Below are 13,014 nucleotides of genomic sequence, written 5' to 3'. Positions count from 1 at the left end.
TTTCCTGGACTCCTCAGCTGCAGCCGCTGCGCTTTTATACCCCGCATCCCACCGTGCTCCGCCTTCCCGCCTCTCCTGCAGCCGCTGGCCACTCCCTCCCCTGCCTGTGCGCCCTCTGTTCACCGGAGCAACACCCTGCTCCCGCATCCCGTCCTCCCCCTCCAAGGTAAGGATGAGAGCACAGGAGGAGGACTGGGGAAGGGAGTGTGGAGCAGAGCAGGGGGAGCGGTAGACTTCCTAGAGGATGCTGTAGACCCGGGAAGGACCCATCCTTACCCCAGGAGACTCACCAGCAAGAAAAGCAGAGGGACAAAGCTTCAGATACTAGGGTATGAGGCCTGTTAGAGGTCATGCCTCTGACCTTCCATGGGGCTGAGGCTGTGGGCTGGTGGTGAGGCCAGCCTTCAGAGGCCCTGAGTATCACTGCTGCCAGGGTTTGTCCCCGGACACTGGGGATCCATGGAAGGTTCAGGGTGAGAGAGGGTTGCCCAGAATCTGGTGGTCAGAAGATGCCTGTTCTTTCAGTAACTCAACCTTCCCAAGACTTTGATGCAAATCAGATTCCTAGGGATTATCCACCTTCCCCCTAAAGGGCAATCAACTGGCCGCTGTCTGCACTGGGGGCACAGTCATCTGTGCTGCTGCTGGTGGGAACCAGGTAGAGGGCAGTTTATAGAGAACTATGTTGATCTCCAATATATCCCAGGTAATAGCCTGTGAGGCAGGAAACAGGGCATGAAGGTGCAGAAGAAAAGATGTCCTCTGTGTAAAACAAAGATTAAAAGGTGGAAAAGCAACGAAGTATGCACAAGGGACATTCCTGGTGGTCTAGTGGTTAGGAATCTGCCTGCCAATTCAGGGGACAAAGGTTTGATCCCTGGTCCATCTGGGAAGATTCCATATGCCAGGGGGCAACTAAACCCACGTGCTACAACTACTGAAGCCCAATCTAGAGCCTGTGCTTTGCAACAAGAGAAGCCAGCTCAATGAGTAACCCCCGCTATCTGCAACTAGAGAAAGCCTGAGTACAGCAATGAAAATCCAGCATAGTAAAAAAATTAATTAATTTAAAAAATGCGCACGGGCATCAAAGTGCATTAAATATATCCAAAAGGAAGTACAATGAGCCTGGGATGGGGGGAAGGGGGACATTTCTCTGTTCACCCTTTTCATACCTTTAGCATCATGACAATGGCCTAAAAATTCAGAAAAGAGAAAAACATCCCTTTGGGGTGGTATTGGAGGGGCTTTTCCATTGCCTCAGTGGTAAAGAATCCACCTGCAATGCAGCAGGTGCAGATTTGATCCCTGGGTGCAGAAGATCCCCTGGAGGAGGGCATGGCAACCTACTCCAGTATTATTGCCTGGGGAACCCCATGGACAGGGAGACTGGCAGCCTACAGTCCAAGGGGTCACAGAGTTGGACATGACTGAAGTGACTAAGCACGCAGGGGTGGTAATGAGGGCCAGGTTAGGATGAGGAGACCCTGGGATACTTGGGGAGGGGAGGAACTGTTCTGGGGAGGCTGCTCAGCTGCGTGGGCCTGGGAGAGCAGTGAGAAGGGGGCCGGGGCTCTGGGGGACAGCGGTGGCTCCTGGGTAGGCCAAGGATCTGGGAGGGTGTTAGGAAGGTGATGACAGGGACTTCCCCGGTGGTCCAGTGGTTAAGGCTCTGCGGTTCCACAGCAGAAGATGTAGGTTTGATCCTGGGTTGGGGATCCCAAATGCTCTACTGTGCTGCCCTCCCCTACCTCCACCAAAAAAAAAAAAAGGGGGTGAGGAGAGGAATGAGTCAAGGGGAGAAAATAAAAGGGTGAGGACAGAATGAGTGAGGCTCAAGAATCAGGTTAAGACCCAGGTTGGCACATATGAGTGGCTGATCATCGTGGGCTAAAAGTTGGAGACCAAATATCGCCCCTACACCTAGAGACCCTGCCCAAGGGCTGTCCCCAGAGATCCCATTTCCCATCACCTTGAGTCTTTCCCTTCTTTCCACATTTATCTACATGAGGTCATACAGTGTGTGCTTTCTTGGGTCTTGTAATAGTTCCTCCTCCTTTTTTATTTTTCTCCTCTTGCTCTTTACTTGTTAAAGCAATGTGATCATTTGTCCTGTACAGCTTCCACCAGGCTGGATCTGAGTGGGTTGCATCCCTTGGTGTCCCATATCATGGTCTTGTATACATACGTGTTAAGTTGTTTCAGTTGTGTCTGATTCTTTTTGACCCTATGGACTGTAGCCCACCAGGCTCCTCTGTCCATGGGATTCTCTAGGCAAGAATACTGGAGTGGGTTGCCATTTCCCTTTCCAAGAGATCTTCCCCACACAGGGATCAAACCTGGGTTTCTTATGTCTACCTGCATTGGCAGGGGGGTTCTTTACCACTAGCATCACCTGGGAAGGCCTATCATGGTCCTAGTTTCTTACTTTTCTTGTGGAATGAAGGATGGATTCTAGATTCTAGAGCAAGTCTAAGTTTCTGTTCTTAAACCTCCCCTGGCTACCCATTGCCCTTGGGTCAAAAACCAAATCTGTCATTAAAGGACCACCTTTGGTCTGTCCCCTCTTATCTACCTCTATTCTGCCCAACCCCCCTTCTCCCATTATCCCGCTCCAGCTATCTGGATGCCCCAGGACCTTTACACTGACTGTTCCTTCTGCCTGCTACACCCTTCTCACTTTTGTATATGCTAGTCCTCTTTCCAAAAGTCCTCTCTTCCTGATTCCATTCAGGGGAAGGGGTCTGTTTGATTACCACTGGGTCTGGAGAGCTTAGCCCCTACCCCAGTGACAGTGGGCATTTGCTAAATGAATAAATTCTAAAAGGCAAAGAAAGGTGCTGCTAGCTTTGTTCCTTCTTTTTTTTTTTTAATGTTTATTTTCTATTTATGTATCTGTCTGCGCCAGGTCTTAATTGAGGCAAGCAGACTCTATCTAGTTCCCTGACCGGGGATCAAACCCGGACCCCTGCACTGGGCGCCAGGAATCTCAGCCATGGGACCACCAGAGAAGTCCCTGTTGTATCTTTCAGTTTTGTTCAGTGGCTCAGTCGTGTCCGACTCTTTGCAACCCCATGGACTGCAACATGCCAGGCTTCCCTGTCCATCACCAACTCCCAGAGCTTGCTCAAACTCATGTCCATTGAGTTGGTGATGCCATCCAACCATCTCATCCTCTGTCGTCTTCTTCTCCTCCTGCCTTCAATCTTTCCCAGCATCAGGGTCTTTTCCAATGAGTCAGTTCTTTGCATCAGGGCCAAAGTATTGGAGCTTGAGCTTCAGCATCAGTCCTTTCAACGTTGTATCTTTAGAGAAGAGTAAACTGAGGCACTCAGCCGGGATCCGGAGGCTGCTCTTTGAAGGAGGTTCCAGGAGGGGGCTAGTGAAAGGAGAGCCCTGCTGCCGCTGGGGGTAGGGTGGGGTAGTGTGTGGCACGGGGCATTTGGTCTGTCCAAGCATTTGAAAAGGACGTCCCCTTCCTGCCTCCCTCCCCAGGCCTCAATTTCCCCACGGTCCCCCGGGGGCAGGGGGCCCGGTAGCGGCCCCCTGCCTCGGTGTCCCCGTCCTTGCCCTGGGTCTGGGTGTCCCCGGCCCGCCGCCGGGGCCCGGCCGGGACGTGGCCGCGGCCCTCGCCCGGCGTGTCCAGCCTCCAGGCTCCGCCTTGGCCCGCCTCCGGGCGCCCGTCACTTCCTGCCCGGCCCGGAGAAGGCCCTGCCGGGCGGCGGCGGCAACAGCGGCGACGGCATCCAAGCTATGGTCGTTCTGGAGAACCCTGAGGCCGGTCCCGAGAAAGCAGCGGCGGCGGCGAGGGTCACCCCGGGCGGGCGGCGGACGCTGTGAGCACGGCGTGGGGGCGGGCGGGGCGCGCTTCCGGGGCCCCCACCCCTTATCCCTCGCGGGCGGCAGCCCCCGCCCCGCCCCTTTTCCTGGGGGTACCCCACTCGAGTGGAGCTGGGTGGCGGGGGGCTTTGTTGTTATAGGGTGTTCCTGGGGAAACCCCATCCCCGTCACTCCTGGGTACTTGCCGGAGCGCAGGGGGGCACCCCCGCGTCCGCGTTTGCGGAGCCCCGGGCGCTGGAGTCCCGGAGCCTCGGGGGTCCCAGGCACCGAATCGCCGGCTCTGGGGAGGCGCTGCCGCTGCGCGCGATGTACCCGTCACCGCGCTGGTGGTGATCTGGAGTTTAGCCACTGGCGGCTGTTCGTGTCTGCAAGCTGGGGATTCACCCAGCACCGGTCCTGGGTACCCGTCGGGGTTGTGTGCCTCCAACTTATAGGCGGATGCGCTCTTTTGTTTTTCTCCGGGTGAACACCCAGAAGAAAGGGGGGCTTACACAGGCGGTTAACACGAGGCTGTGTGTCCTGGGACGTAGACTGGAAGCGGGTGGACGACCCCATATGGGTATCCCCCCGCCCCCGGGGGGGTGGTCGCAGGTTTCTTCCTAACCCGAGTGTTTATGCAGAAATCCCCGCGGTCCACCCTGGTTGCTTGTGTTCCGTTTCTGCTCCTTCGTGGGCATGTCCAGGCGGCCTGGGCAGGTTAGTACCCGCTGCTGTGCCTCAGTTTCCCCATCTGTAAAATGGAACAACGGGCCCCCTCTCAGAGTGGCTGGGGTCGGTGACCCTGCGGTTGGAGGTGCCCAGCAAAGTGGACCATCTGTTCTTTGATAATTATCTTAAATAGCTTACTATTGTAGGTGTCTTAAAATAATTTGATCATTTTGGTATTTTATGATTGCTTTATTGTATTTTTTATTTGGTGTTATTACTTCCACCCGAGTATTTACCCAGAAGCTATACTGGTGTCTACAGATGTGGTTATTTACCCCCTTTTAAAGGGTCTTAACCATCCAGAGTGGGTAATTTACCTGACAGCAGAGTCCCTCTGACCTGCCCCCACCCCCCTCACCTCTGTGTCCTGGGTGGGGTGGTGGTTTGCTCCCCGGTCAGCCCCACCCCAACCTGAGTCACCTCCGTCTGAGCCCTCCTTGGTTTCCTGCTGGGGAAGTAGGTTCCTCTCTGGCCTGTCCCTGGGGGAGGGGCCGGTGCCCGAGAAGGTGTATTTTTGCCCAGAGGAGCGGATGTCAAAGGCCGGTCTCAAAACTGGGGAGCAGGGTTGGGGGACGCAAAGGAGCTTGTCCTCTCCCGGGCCAACCTGGCTTAGCAGCTGTTTCCACCGTCAGGCCTGTCCATCCCTGTTGGATGTTGGCCCCTGCCAGGTGTAGACTTTTCCCCGAGACATGCCTGGTTCCAGGAAACCTCAGGTGCCTGTCTGTGTGGTCAGTTTCCCCGTCTGTAAAGTGGTCTCTTTGGGTGGCCAGGGAAGCTGGCCACCCAAATGAACTGGCACTTGAGTGAGTGTAAACGGAAGTTCAGGTATTCATTCAACAAATAGCTCTTGAGAGACTGCTGGGGGCCAGGTGCTGAGGGCCCAGCAGGGGCAGAGAGGGACCCTGTCCTTATCATTTGGGGTTAGTGAAGGAGGTGAGAACCAGGAGTAAACAAGTGTGAGGGCCAGCTGGTTGCCTATGCCAACTGGTGAAGCCGGAAATGGGGCTGATTGGGCCAGCTTGGGGGCGGGGTGGTTTCTCCCAGGAGGTAACTTTTGAGCCTAGACTGGGAGCCAGGAAAAGGTTGGTTCAGGCAGGAGGCTGAGCACATGCAAAGGCCCTGAGGTGGGTTTAAAATGCAGTAAAAGGACTCAGTGCCTGGAGCAGAGGGAGTGAAAGGGAGAGACAGGGTGGGGCATAGATGTCCTGCTATCAGCCCCAAGGTTCCTGCTGGAAGGTGCTGGAATCCTAGAGAGCAGTGAGGCCCCAGGAGCCCTGTGGGACCAGGCAATTGCAGTGCCAGGCCAAGGAGGGGCTGAGCCTTGCCTTGAGGGTGCTGGGGAGCCACAGGCAGTGGTGGAGCAGGGCAGGGAGAAGCTGGATCTTAGCACAGTGGGGTGGGGTCTGAGGGGCCCACCAGACCTGAGTTTGAGCCCCTCGCCCCACTGTGGTGGCCCCAGAGGGAAGCAGAGGCTGGTGGCTCGGGAGTGGTCCTGCTCAGACCAGGTTCCAACTCTGGTTCCACGTTGGGTCCTGAGGTAACGGGGAGCCCCACACCCCAAGGGCCCGAGCTCTCCCCGAGTCCCGCCCAGCTCTGATGTTCCCAACAGCTCCCCCCGGATGTGGTCTTGTTATCAGCCCCACCAGGCACCATCCTGGCATGAGTCCAGCTGCTGGGGTGGAGACACAGGTTTCAGAGCCCTGAGGAGGCCACAGCTGAATCTGGAGCTCAGGGTGTTGGTGTTTGGGCCTCGGGAAGGTCATATCCAGCCTCAGAGTCATTGGCTGTGTGCTGACTTGATTTGCCCCATCCTCTCCCAGCTGCCCTCTTTGTAGCTGTGGGATCTTGGGATAAAGACTTTGCTCCTTGGTTTGTAAATCTGAATAAAGGGTGTCTGGACAGTAGTATTTGCCTCCTACTGTGACAGTGATTGATTAACTAAGGACTCTCACTTAACCAGGGATGTTGCTGTGATCAATCTTGTGGCTCAGGAGGTGAGCTCTCAGTCACACGAGGAAACCAAGCAGGTGGCAGCTTGGGGAGAGGTGTGTGCCCTGGTTCCTCTTGGCTCTGAGTGCCCTTTCTGGACTGGCAGGGGGCCATTCTTATCCTCTTTGCAGAGAAAGACCTGAGGCTCTGGGTCACATCGTTAAGTATCATAGCTGGGATTCAAGCTCAAGGATGAGATACCAGGCTTGACCCCTGCCTCTGCCTGCATGCTAGTCTCCTATTTTGTTTTTCTTTTTGGCTGCTCAGTGCTTCTTATGGGATCTTAGTTCCCTGACCAAGGATTGAATCTAGGCTCCAGTAGTGAAAGTGCTTGAATCCTATCCACTGATTGTGTGTCTTCCACTGATTAATTTATCTATCAGCTAATTCTTCATAGATTTTTGCCTAACATGTAGTATCATCCATGAAGTCTGTCCTACTCCAACCTCAGGAGACAGGGCTGGGGCTCATCAGCCTGTTTGCTAGTATTGGAGCTTCAGCTTCACCATCAGTCCTTCCAATGAATAGTCAGGGTTGATTTCCTTTAGGACTGATTGGTATGATCTCTTTGCAGTCCAGGGGACTCTGAAGAGTCTTCTCCAGGGCCACAATTCGAAAGCATCAGTTCTTCAGTGCTCAGCCTTCTTTATGGTCCAACTCTCAAACATCCATACATGACTACTAGAAAAACCATAGCTTTGACTATACAGGCTTTTGTTGGCAAAGTGATGTCTTTGCTTTTTAATATGCTGTCTAGGTTTGTCATAGCTTTCCTTTCAAGGAGTTACATATGTATAAGCCTTAATGAGCATGGGCTTCACTCCTAACCTCTTTTGAGGCACCTTGTTTCATATCCTAGGGCTTCATGGCATTTTCTAGCAGCTGTTTGTGCATGAGGGGTCACACTTCTGTTTTTAATTTGTGTCTTGGGATCACCCAAACACCAGGAAAGTTTGGGTGGAATTCTGGACTCTGAGTTCTACTCTGTCTTGGAATCATGGGGTTTTGTTGGAGACCTTATTGGGTGAATATTTTCTGAGCACCTACTGTATGCCAGACAGGGGTGCAATGGACATCAGACCCTACATGTGCTTGGAAGTCATGGTGGGTTGTGGGCAGGGAGGTAGGAGGTGCGGCCATCAGGAGAAGAAAGCAGTGAGGGGCTGGGGAGGTTTGAACAGAAGGCAAAAGGAGATAGGAGTGAGGAGCCTGGGGCGCGGGCATCCAGTGGGGTGGGGGACAGATGGCACAGAGGGGGTGCCTGGTAGGCTAGGGCCAGAGTGCAGGGCAAGGAGGAAGGGGGAGTCCTGGTACCCCAGACCCTCCGAGGCTCAGAATCTACCATCAACCTCTCAGCATGAGGGTTTCTGAGCCTGGTGGAACCCTCCTCTCAGCCCGTAGTCAGGGGCTGATCATGACAGCCCTGCAGCTTCTTACCAGAAAGTTTCCATTCAATACCTGCCCCCTCCCTCCCACTAGCCACCTACTGCCTGGCCCTCAGGTCCCCAGTGGGAGGCCTGCCTGGGCCACTAATCCATTTCCAGGATTAGTACCTGTGCTCAGAGGGGGCCACTCTGCCTGCTTCCCCCATCCAGGCCCTGAGCACATAGCAGGGGGACTCTGGGGGCACAAGGCAGGTGGGTTCAGGCAGCACCTTAGCTTCTAGGGGCTGTTTTCTGGTTTACCTGCTGTCACAGGCTGGGGGTTTGGGGGCAGGTAGGAATGCATCATCAAATTAAATCTCTTGAGAAACTCCCAGAGGAAGGAGACGCAGGCTTCACTGGCTTGCAGCTCAAACCTGGAAGCCTGGGAGCACGGGGAGCAGCTTCCTCGGCCCCCTCACCGCCCCCACCAACATGTGGCTTCCCTTCAGTGAGCCTTGGTTTACTCATCTGTCCTCAGTGGTATCTGCCTCCCAGGCGATGTGGCACAGTGATATTCTAAGGGTCCAGGGCTCCACATGCAATGGGGGTGAGCTTCCCACTGCAGAGGGAAACCAAGCCGGGGTTGGCTGTGAGAGAGCGGTGATGGTAGGGTTCTTCCTGGGGGTCCTGGCCTGTCTTGGCCCTGAGGACTGCCCCCCCCCCCCAAACCCGACCCACAGGCCCCTTCCGGGCTGCCTGCCCGCTCTAGCCAGCTCCCAGGTGAAGAGGCTCTCGGCCTCCCGGCGGAAGCAGCACTTCATCAACCAGGCTGTGCGGAACTCAGACCTCGTGCCCAAGGCCAAGGGGCGGAAGAGCCTCCAGCGCCTGGAGAACAGTGAGCAGGGGTCGAAGGGCGCCTCCTGGGGGCTCTTAGGCCTCAGACAGCAATGGCGTGCATGTTCTGTTATCTGAGCCTGGCCCTGAGCTGGACAATGTGACGAAGCTCTGGGCATTGGAGCTGGGGCTCTAAAGGTGGTGTAGGAATTCAACAAGCCAATCCAGGGCGATGTAGGAGGAGTTCTGGAGGCTGGACGGTTCCTGTGTCTTCTGGGAAAGACAGCTGGAGTGTGGAGGAGGGGAGGCTGGTGTGAGCCAGCGAGTAAAGGCCCCAAATATAGAGGTGGGGGAGATGGGAGGAAACTTGGGCCTTTGGACCCCATGAAGCCTGGGGTGACCCAAATGCAACCCCCAGCCCAGAGACTGTTTGTTTCCATTTAGCACAGTACCTCCTGACTCTGCTGGAGACAGATGGAGGAACACCTGGCCCGGAGGATGGGGACCTGGCACCCCCCGCAGCACCTGGCATCTTTGCAGAAGCCTGCAGCAATGAGACCTACGTGGAGGTGAGGCCCCATGTCCTGCCTGGCTCCCCCCTCCCCCAAACCACCAGCACTGCCTGCGGTGAACCCTCTCTGGTCCCTTGATGAACGTCCTTGGGTCTCCCTCAAGAGGCCAGCAACCCCTCCACCCCAGAACCTTCCAGCACCTGAGGTTCGTTTGCTTACCTTGGAATTACTGACAGAATTGGGGATGTATTTGGTCCATACTGACACCCCCCCAACACAGATGATCCACGAACTCTTGACCCAGTGGTCAAATGTGTCCACGAGGAGTAATTCCCTGCGCTTGTGGCCTCACCATGTGCATTGGACAAATGGGGGAACTGAGGCTTGAGAGTGCGCAGTCATCAGTCAGGGCCTGCCTACCTCTCTTCCAGATCTGGAACGACTTCATGAACCGCTCTGGGGAGGAGCAGGAGCGTGTTCTCCGCTACCTGGAGGATGAGGGCAAGAGCAAGGCGCGGAGGAGGGGGCCTACCCGCGGGGAAGACCGGCGGAGAGGTGGGTCTGGATCTTGGGTGCAAGTGGCTGGTGGAGGCATGATGGGGGCGTGGCCTAGGGTGAGAGGCTGGGGGCGTGGCCTAGGGTGAGAGGCTGGGGCCAGGGCAGGTGGGGAGGAGCCCGGTGTGGGGGTGGGGCCAGAGGAGGTGGGGGAAGAATCTGGTGTGGGGGCGGGGCTTGGTGGATGGGAGGAGCCCGGTGTGTGGGCGGGGCCAGTGTGGGTGGGGTGGAGTCTCATGTGTGGGTGAGGCCTGGGGGTCTGCTCCCTCATCTGCCCCACTGCTGGGACTCTCGCAGAGGACCCGGCCTACACTCCCCGGGAGTGCTTCCAGCGCATCAGCAGGCGTCTGCGGGCTGTCCTCAAGCGGAGCCGTATTCCCATGGTGAGTACCAGGCCCCGGCCTTGACCTTGTCTCCTTCTTTCCTCTTTTTGTCTCTGGTCTTTCTTGAAGGCCTTTTTTCTCAGCTTCTCAGTTGGGGGCTGGGTTGAGGGGAAACCAGAAACACAGTGAACGGGGTGTGTTGGAGAAGATGGGCAGGATACAGACCAATGTGAACAGAGTGCAGGACTCAGGGCTGAGCAAGGGCTCTCCTTGAGGGTGGGAGCGGCAGGGGCAAGGAAGTTGGGTACTGAAGGATGTGTAGGAATTCACCAGGCAGAAGGCTGAGACATTCAAAAGTGTGGCTATATCTAAGTGCCTGGTATCCTTGGAAACGGTTAAGTAGCTTCATGTAGTGAGTCAGAGGCTACATTTGAACCCAAGGCTTTGGGCTCCAGAGGCTGGCATGGATTTGGGGGGCCAGGGTGCCACAGTTGGCCTGACCGCTGGACCTGTCTCTCCTGCAGGAAACACTGGAGACCTGGGAGGAGCGGCTGCTGAGGTTCTTCTCTGTGTCCCCCCAGGCCGTGTACACGGCCATGCTGGACAACAGGTGAATATGTGGGGGCAGGTGTAGTGGGCACCCCCCCCACGGTGTCCAGCTCAGGCCACTCACCACCCATTCTCTGCAGCTTCGAGAGGCTCCTGCTTCACGCCATCTGCCAGTACATGGATCTCATCTCAGCCAGTAAGTACCTGGTGGCCCCTGGGCCCCAGTTAGCTGATTCTATCCCAGAGAAACTGAGGCTGGGCTTACCAGAGTCTGTTCACCCGGCAACAGGAGTCAGGGGAGGAGGGACATCATGAGCACAAAGGTAATAGGTGGATGCTGCCTTAATTCAACAGCAGCTCCTTTACCTCTGTCCCCATGATGGATGATGCTGTGGACACAGATGTGCCTCTGTCTGCATCTTCAGGGGCCTGTGTAGGGCCTCCAGGGACCCTGAGATGAGATGAGGGGACCCCAGTGTCTGTAGAGTTCTCACTTAGCTGTAGCCCACCTCCACTGTGCCACAAGTGTGACTTTTGGCAAGTCTCCCCTCCAGGGGCCAGCACTCCCTTTTTCAGTGGGGATGCTGTTGGGACAAAGTCCCCCCAGGAAGGGTCCTCGCAAGCCCTTCATGGCCCTTGGCATCCCACAGGGTCCACACTCTCCAGGCCTATCTGTCTCCTGCCCAGAGTTGGGGAGGAGACAGTTTCCATGGCAATCCCAAGATGGTTCCTCTCAGGATGGCTCCGAGGGAGGTGTAGCCCCCACGCTTGCTTTTGTTCCCACTGACTCTGCATGGAGGTGCTGGGCTGGGGGTGCTTCTCTGCCAGAGTGGGACCTTGGCCTGAACATAGGAGAACGGCCCTGGAATATGGGGATCAAGGGAGAGGGAACAGCCAGGGCAGAGGCTGGGAGGTGGGCCTAGCTTGGGTTGTGTACCGCTATATTCAAGTTTTGGGGTGACATGAGTTGGGAAAAGGGAGGTCAGTGGGGACTGAGTCACCCAGGGCCTGGAGTTTCCTCTGAGGGAGTGGGAGACCAAAGGGAGCAGGACCCTCATTTAGTCCCCTTGACACCGGGCCAGTGTGTCTCAGTAGTGCATCTGGGTGCAGGGTGGGCAGAGGGCTCAGCCTCTGGGTGCCAGCACCCTCGCCTTCTTCCCGATCTTGCCTGTCTCCGCTGCAGGCGCCGACCTGGAGGGCAAGCGGCAGATGAAGGTCAGCAATCGGCACCTGGACTTCCTGCCGCCAGGGCTGCTCCTGTCCGCCTACCTGGAGCAGCGCAGCTGATGGCGGCCCCACCCCCATCCCCATTCCCAGCGCCAAGACCTCCAGTACCATCTGCTCAAATATCTTTTATTATTTTTAGAATTTTCCCTTGGAAACGTGCTCTTCCCCTTGGGGTGGCCCCCGCCCCCTCCCTGCCCAGCTTTCCAGATTAAAGCTGGCGGCTGGGCTGCCTGCGCTATCCGCCCCCGGGCTCCAACTGGGGAGAAGGCACCCGGCCTGGTCACTTCCCTGCCACTTCCTCGGTCTGCAATTTTGGCCCCGTGTGATGCTTAAGTGAGGAGGGAGAGGCTGGGTTTTTATCATTCTTAATGAATTTGGCATGATTTGTTGTAGATTTTTACATATCCCTTTTGAGAAGAAAAAAAAACTCACCCCAAGTGATAAATCGGGGGGTTTCATTCCAGTCCCTGCTTGACCCTCTCCCAGTTTTTGGCTTGGGTCTCTGGGGCTCCACCCCTCTTCCCAGGAGTGTAACACTTTTGTGTATGTGTGTGCGCGTGCTCGAGCCTGTGTGTTCCCCGCGACCCAGGACAGGAGCTTCATCTTAAAAAATGGTGTCACCCTCTTTGGGGAATGTGTTTTGCCCTCCTGGTGCCCTTTGGTTGCTCCTAGGGCCCCATCTGCTCTACACGCCCCACCCCCCCCGCCCCCCCATTGTACTGGGACGTGGGACTTCCAGACAGAAGCCTCCACCGTCAGACTCTCCTCTTCCCCTCTCTGTGTCCTCCGCCCCCAGCCTGGCTCTGGGGTGTCCTCCTGCTGGTCACCCTGGCCTGGCACAGGAGAGCAGGGCTGGGAGACTGTCCCACTCCCTCCCTCCCACAACCCCGGTGGGTGTGGCTAGTTGTGCTTTGGGAAAAGCAGAGTGTTCAATAAATTTCTGGTGCTCTGGTCTCTTGCTGTGGGGTTTTCCCTTGGGGCAGGGCTGGGGATGCTCCAGGCACTCACGATGCCCTTAGGTCCTGGTCATTGAGGGATGCAGGCCTTAGGAGAAGGCTGGTGCTGAGTGAGACCCCAGGTGGAGGCAGGTGTGTGTGAAGACTCTGCCAGGAG

General features: G+C 56.2%; 1 protein-coding gene across 1 annotated transcript; it reads left to right on the top strand.

Annotated features, from left to right (window-relative positions):
* The first annotated feature begins 3,701 nt into the window (after window positions 1–3,701).
* On the top strand, window positions 3,702–12,855 carry R3HDM4 (R3H domain containing 4). Its single transcript, XM_081502399.1, has 8 exons — window positions 3,702–3,836; window positions 8,642–8,796; window positions 9,180–9,304; window positions 9,679–9,802; window positions 10,100–10,185; window positions 10,650–10,735; window positions 10,815–10,870; window positions 11,858–12,855. The coding sequence occupies exons 1-8, from the start codon at window positions 3,754–3,756 to the stop codon at window positions 11,959–11,961; spliced, it is 819 nt and encodes a 272-aa protein (XP_081358525.1). The 5' UTR covers window positions 3,702–3,753; the 3' UTR covers window positions 11,962–12,855.
* The last annotated feature ends 159 nt before the right edge of the window (window positions 12,856–13,014 follow it).

Source organism: Giraffa tippelskirchi, chromosome 6 (genome assembly GCF_054371585.1).
Source record: "Giraffa tippelskirchi isolate mGirTip1 chromosome 6, T2T-mGirTip1v1.2.pri, whole genome shotgun sequence".
Lineage (NCBI taxonomy): Eukaryota > Metazoa > Chordata > Mammalia > Artiodactyla > Giraffidae > Giraffa > Giraffa tippelskirchi.
This window is presented reverse-complemented; position numbering and strand designations above follow the sequence as displayed.

What these genes read in the sequence shown, in the direction of transcription:
- R3HDM4 (XM_081502399.1), top strand. Translation starts at nt 3,754, where the DNA reads ATGGTCGTTCTGGAGAACCCTGAGGCCGGTCCCGAGAAAGCAGCGGCG. An exon ending in AGCGGAGCCGTATTCCCATG is followed by an intron (nt 10,186 to 10,649) that starts GTGAGTACCAGG and finishes TCTCTCCTGCAG; the next exon opens with GAAACACTGGAGACCTGGGA. An exon ending in CATGGATCTCATCTCAGCCA is followed by an intron (nt 10,871 to 11,857) that starts GTAAGTACCTGG and finishes TCTCCGCTGCAG; the next exon opens with GCGCCGACCTGGAGGGCAAG.